This window comes from Arachis hypogaea, chromosome 19 (assembly GCF_003086295.3).
Source record: "Arachis hypogaea cultivar Tifrunner chromosome 19, arahy.Tifrunner.gnm2.J5K5, whole genome shotgun sequence".
NCBI lineage: Eukaryota > Viridiplantae > Streptophyta > Magnoliopsida > Fabales > Fabaceae > Arachis > Arachis hypogaea.
The window spans coordinates 134,652,416-134,657,963 of record NC_092054.1 but is presented as its reverse complement, the minus strand read 5'-3'; the positions used below and the strand labels follow the sequence as shown (position 1 = coordinate 134,657,963).

Sequence of the window (5,548 nt, the reverse complement as noted above, 5' to 3'; positions counted from 1 at the left end):
TTAAATTAATAATACACTCTAAATAATTTTAGTTTTTTTTTACTTAATATTATTTATATTTTTTAATAAAAATATAAAATTTTAAAATTAAATTAAGTTTGTTTTCCTGTACATATTATAACTTTTTAAAAATATATTGGTATTTAAAATTTTTTCTATTTTATAAATATGATTTGGAATAAATTAATTTAGCATAATTCTACTATGTATACATAATGACTGGAAAATTTTATTAAAAATAATAGTATGTATAATTTTAATATTTAATAATATTTATTAATTACTATTAATGTTAAAAAATACACACATATAACGAATTAAAGTTATGGAGCTTCATAGCATGATTGGATTAGCACTAGACTTAGTCTCGTTGCACTAGACATGGCTTCAAGCCTTCAACTTTGCGCTCATTGTTTTCAGCAGCGACTGCAACATGACCAATTTGGTCTTTTAAGCAAAACTTGAGGGATGTTTATGGTAATTCATGGCACACAACATGACAAAATTTTTAACTTTTACCGGACCGTACTTGACATACTAGTGTTACAATAAAGTAAATGGCACACTTGAAAGTTTTCCTATATTATATAGTCCTCTACAAAACTATGAAACATTTAATTCTATTATCCACGTCGCGTCTTACCTGTCTCGTATCATTTCTTCATAGACTTGAAAATAAATTCAACAAGTCTCCTTGTGAAAAATCTTCAAATTAACAGAGCGTTACGCAATTTTGTTTTTGTGATAAAAAATATATTAAGTCTGTAGCAAACGCAGTTCGTACATGGGAGGAAGAGGAATTGTAGGCTTCCGACAGCAATAAAATTGTTGGCCTCTGTAAAGCTTCAGTAAGCTCCAAAGCACCTAATCTTTTTTTTATATTCAACTTATTTTTGCTCAATGGATCATTAACATTCTCAACTCTTTGATAGTTGCTTTTAACTTTTCACTCCAAGGTTGTTTTGTATCAAATAGTTTTATCTGTTGAAGAAAATCTCAGAAACACAAAATTCGGAATGCACTGATATTGATAATCATATACATGTTTGAAATCATAAGGAAATGTATGGCATACCTATACCCTAGCTTTCCCTCCACAAATATCACATACAGTATACCCTAGGCCTTCACAATATGGACATTTTGCATCCTCATCTACCCATTCCAAAAACTGCATTGAGGAATTCATTGGCGAGTTCAAAAATTTGTTCAACACAAGAAAATTACAAAATAAAGCTTTCTTGGAAATAAATAATATTACTTACTTGAGGTTCAACATTTGGCTCACCACTTCCATCACACTCTGCCAAAAAGGAAATGGAAAACTGAGTGGAGATAAGTAGGATATTTTCAGAGTTGATCATGAATAGTAATTTAAGTAGACAGTGTTATCATAACTCATAAGCAAGTCAAAAAGCAATGATTTTCCTTGTAATGGTTATTATAAGAGACCTGAATGAAGTTTAATAGTATCAGTTAAACTAACATGAAATAGAATATTTTCTCACCAAAATTATTTATAATAAGAGTATTAATCAAAGAAGTTAAATAAACAAACATTAGTATGAACAGGGCAAAAATAAAATATCTTCTCACTTCAAAGCAAAACAAAAATCTCAATATTAATTACTCCCATTATTATTGTCTTTTTAACAATCTCAATAATTTTTTTTCAAGTAATCTAGGCACAATAGCAAGTGATAGCTCTAAGGAATATTTTCTACTTGATACTAGAAATGAAACTATCCATCATGTATCCTGCAAAATCAGGCAGCTAAGAAATGGAATAGTGTTTTATAGAAGTTACTTGTGTACTTCTTCTATTCCAAATGAATTATGAAAGCTCTTGAAACAAATTTCGTTGGAATTAAGAGTTCCGGAAGAGACTAATCAGTAGTCACTGGACCGTACATACCTGTACATAACAAACGGCCTTCCCCACGACATTGAAGGCATTTGGTTATTCCATCCTTCTTCTTGCTCTTATCAAGTCCATCACTTGAGGTGAGTCTTGAGGGTTCTTCCCACCGATTCTCTCCAAGAAGAAAAACTCCCCGACGGGTGGCTTCTATTTCTGTGTCACCTTTCTTCACAACTTTCTGCTGAACTTCTGAAATTTCTGTCACAGAAGCAACCACAGCTCCATTTTCCCCTTCCTAGAACACATGGAGAATAGAAATTCAATTCAAAACCATTCTTATATTTTCTCTCATCATTGTTTTATACATATATAACCAATCATAGGAGTGAAGAGCATTTAAGCACTATCAGAAACCAAGTTTTCAGACAGAAATTTAATAAAAGCAACATAGAAGATTAACGTAAACAAGAAGCTATAAATTAATAACCAGCATACATGCGATGAAACACTAGTGGATTTTCTGCTTTCATTGGCATTGCCTGAATCCTTGGTTCGTATCTCCAAATAAAGCCTTTCAAGAAGTTCAGATGTCATAACACCATCCTCAGAGGCACCTAATGCAGCCTGTCAATAAAATGTCATTACCCTTATATGAAAAAAACCGATGAAAAACAAGTCAACAGGGCGTGATATACAGAAAAACATTTTTTGAAAGTGAGCTTTGAAACAATAGTTGAGTTGTCCACGAGACCACAAGGTCACTGAGTTCAAATCAGGTTTAGAGGCCTACGTTCCTACATAACATATAATGCTGGATGCTTTGCACCAAGCTGTCTTTTAACTCTTTTAGTACAATAAGTTTATAACAAAAATACAATAATCTTCTTTTAACAATTTAACATAAAAAAAACTTTATGCAAAATAATATCAATAACAAGTTAACAACACCATTAACGATTTTTTTTTTTAAATAGAAAAATGGGGGACTAACTTGCCAAGTCTTGACAGCTCGTTCAGTGCCACTGGAGAAGCTGGAAAACTCCATGTCCTCCTCGCCTGAGTAAAATCCTAATTTCAGCAACGCTTCCTATCATTATTTCATTCCCCACAAAATAAATAAATAAATAAATAATCACAAAAACACCGATTCCCAGCAAAACCAAGTAAGGAGGGAATTAATAACAATAATTGTAATAACTAATAATGACAATAATAGAAAATTGCAACAAACCTGCATCTCTCGAACTTGTTCTCCTTCAGAACCCATCCGCAGAGTGATCCTCTTCTCAACCTTAGCAGCAGCGTCCTCAATAAGCACAACCTCCTTTTCAAGCTCAAGAACCTCTTCTTCTTCTTCTTTTTCTGCATCGAGTTCCTCCTTCTTCTTCTCGACCAGTACTAGCCTCTGCTGCTGCGAATTCGATCCACTCTCCAAAACAAGGTTCTTATCCTTCAAAGCTTGCAACAGCGCTGCCACATTCGGAACCGCCTCCGAAGAAGAAACCTCCTGCGCCAGCAGCCGTCGCTCCAGGGCCTGAACCTGCATCCTGAGCTCGGCAATCTCCCGGAGCAGAGCGTCCCGCTCACGCGCCCAACGCTGCTCCTCCCGGAGCCAGCGCTGCTCTTCGCGGATCCAACGCTGCTCCTCGCGGAGCCAGCGCTGCTCCTCGCGGTCGGAACTGGAAGGAGAAGAGGTGGAGCAGCGGCATGTGAGGGATGAGAAGTTGTTGGAGGGAAGAAGGAGGAGTAGAGTGGGGGATTTAGGAGAGAAGAGCGGGGAGTGGCATTTGGTGGTTAGGGAGAGAGATGGAAGAGGTAGGGAGGCAGAAGAAGACATTGATGAGAAAGAGTGTGTGCTTTGAGTGAGGTGGCCATGGATGCTCCCGTAATAGTGATGGATGGGTAAGTGGAACTCAGGAACGAAGATATTTTCGTTGCTAATTGCGATTAATCGATTATCTCTAGCACAAGGCGCTTTTCTTTTTTTTTTTTTTTCTAACTTAAATTTTTTCAATCACATAACACTAAAATTAATTATTTGTGTACAATATATATTAAAGTATAAAATATATATTAAAATAAATTAAATTAAATATATATTAATACAAAAATATAGTAGTTAATTTTAATATATAAATAATATTTTTAAAATTTTTAATCTAGAGGTAATAGATATTTGTAATTTGTTGGATATAGGCTGATAAACTCAGTATAGGCTGACAAAAATATAGTAGATAAACTCAGTACATAAGCTTGTGAATTGAATTTTAGTTCGAATTCAAATTCATATATTAAATAGGTTAAACTTAAACTTGATAATTTCATTTCGTTAATTCGTGTGCGTATACATATATATTTTATAAAAAAAATGGTAAATTATGATTTTTTATCTAACTTTTATAAACTTTTTTAAAAATATTTTTAAAACTTTATTTTATTTAATTCTATTCACAACGGTTTCGATTTATTTTAAAATGTTAACTTCATCTAATAAGTTAAGTAATAAAATAAATTCAAAAATGATTTTGACACAAATAAAAAATATTAAAAATAAAAATTAAAATATTTTAAAAAATTACAAACAATAACAAAAAATATATTTTATTCTAATAAAAAAATATTAGTAAAAAAAATTGTCTTTAAAAATTATTTAAAATCCTGCAAATTTCTAGAAAATAATAAAAATATATAATATTTTATGTAAAAAATAGTTCATAAATTAAAATAATATTTTAAAATTTATAATTATAACCAAAAAGTGATTATTTTGGTATGGTAATAATTTTATAATTTTTTTTGTGACTAATAATTTTATGAATTTAATCTGAGAATTAACTATTAAATAATACAAACAATCAAAGAAGGTAATAGTATGGTTCGAGAAGGGTTCCAAGACCCAATTTGTATGGTAATGGAGGCAAATCAATTGGCATTAGGATGGGGAAGCGAGAAAAACATGAAATTGCGCCATCTCCATCGCGTAGAACTCCTGCACGTTGTGGAATTTCTCTACGGAAGCGTCCGTGGCCTTTCTCCCTGCAGAACTCGCCAGTTGATAAAAATGGTGGCGTAACGGAGGAAACCTTAGTAGATGGAAGCATGGCAGGTGCAGCATTAGGGGGCTTCTAATAAGTTAGCCCGAGTGCATTGTAAGGAACTAGTTAGAAAATTTAGACCTATTTTCTTTATTGTGGTTGAAACTCACTCTCCTTTTTAGCATTTAAAATTGTTTTGGAAAAGTTGGGTATCACTCTGTTGGTATAGTGGAAGCAGAGGGCATAAGGGGTATTTAGTTTCTATCCTCTATGAAGGGTGTTTATTGTAAGTTCATTGATGCTTTTGATCAGGGTGTTACTATTGAGGTTCAATCTGATAATTTAGCTTGGAGGTGTAGTGGTATTTATGGTAGTCTTTAATTTAATAAAAAGGGTTCTCCTTTGGGATTATCTTGTTGCACAATCCATGGTATTTCAAGGACCTTGGATTGTTCTTGGTGATTTTAATGAAGTCAATTTTTCTCGTGAATTTAAGGGCTGTCAATTTTCTCATCAAAGAGCAGACATGTTTGCTACTTCATTAGGAGATAGTGGTTTGTTTGATCTGAAGACTATTGGGAGGCGGTTTTCTTGGTACAAGAGGGTGAAAAATTATGTTGACGTGACAAAAAAGCTTGACCGAGTCTGTATA

At 33.0% G+C, this 5,548-nt stretch overlaps 1 protein-coding gene across 2 annotated transcripts; it reads right to left on the bottom strand.

Annotated features, from left to right (window-relative positions):
* Nucleotides 1-211: 211 nt before the first annotated feature.
* On the bottom strand, nucleotides 212-3,875 carry LOC112777106 (protein disulfide isomerase pTAC5, chloroplastic). Of its 2 annotated transcripts, none has more exons than XM_072228927.1 (7): nucleotides 3,093-3,875; nucleotides 2,853-2,948; nucleotides 2,357-2,485; nucleotides 1,916-2,156; nucleotides 1,266-1,303; nucleotides 1,076-1,171; nucleotides 212-426 (listed from the first exon to the last, which is right to left on the bottom strand). In XM_072228927.1, the coding sequence occupies exons 1-6, from the start codon at nucleotides 3,696-3,698 to the stop codon at nucleotides 1,076-1,078; spliced, it is 1,206 nt and encodes a 401-aa protein (XP_072085028.1). In that variant the 5' UTR covers nucleotides 3,699-3,875; the 3' UTR covers nucleotides 212-426. The 2 variants fall into 2 exon arrangements, with proteins under 2 accessions (XP_072085028.1, XP_025677174.1); XM_025821389.2 differs by lacking the exon at nucleotides 212-426 and adding an exon at nucleotides 449-981.
* Between the last annotated feature and the right edge of the window lie 1,673 nt (nucleotides 3,876-5,548).

What these genes read in the sequence shown, in the direction of transcription:
- LOC112777106 (XM_072228927.1), bottom strand. Translation starts at nt 3,698, where the DNA reads ATGTCTTCTTCTGCCTCCCTACCTCTTCCATCTCTCTCCCTAACCACC. An exon ending in AACAAGTTCGAGAGATGCAG is followed by an intron (nt 2,949 to 3,092) that starts GTTTGTTGCAAT and finishes AAATAATGATAG; the next exon opens with GAAGCGTTGCTGAAATTAGG. An exon ending in GAGCTGTCAAGACTTGGCAA is followed by an intron (nt 2,486 to 2,852) that starts GTTAGTCCCCCA and finishes TTTTATTGACAG; the next exon opens with GCTGCATTAGGTGCCTCTGA.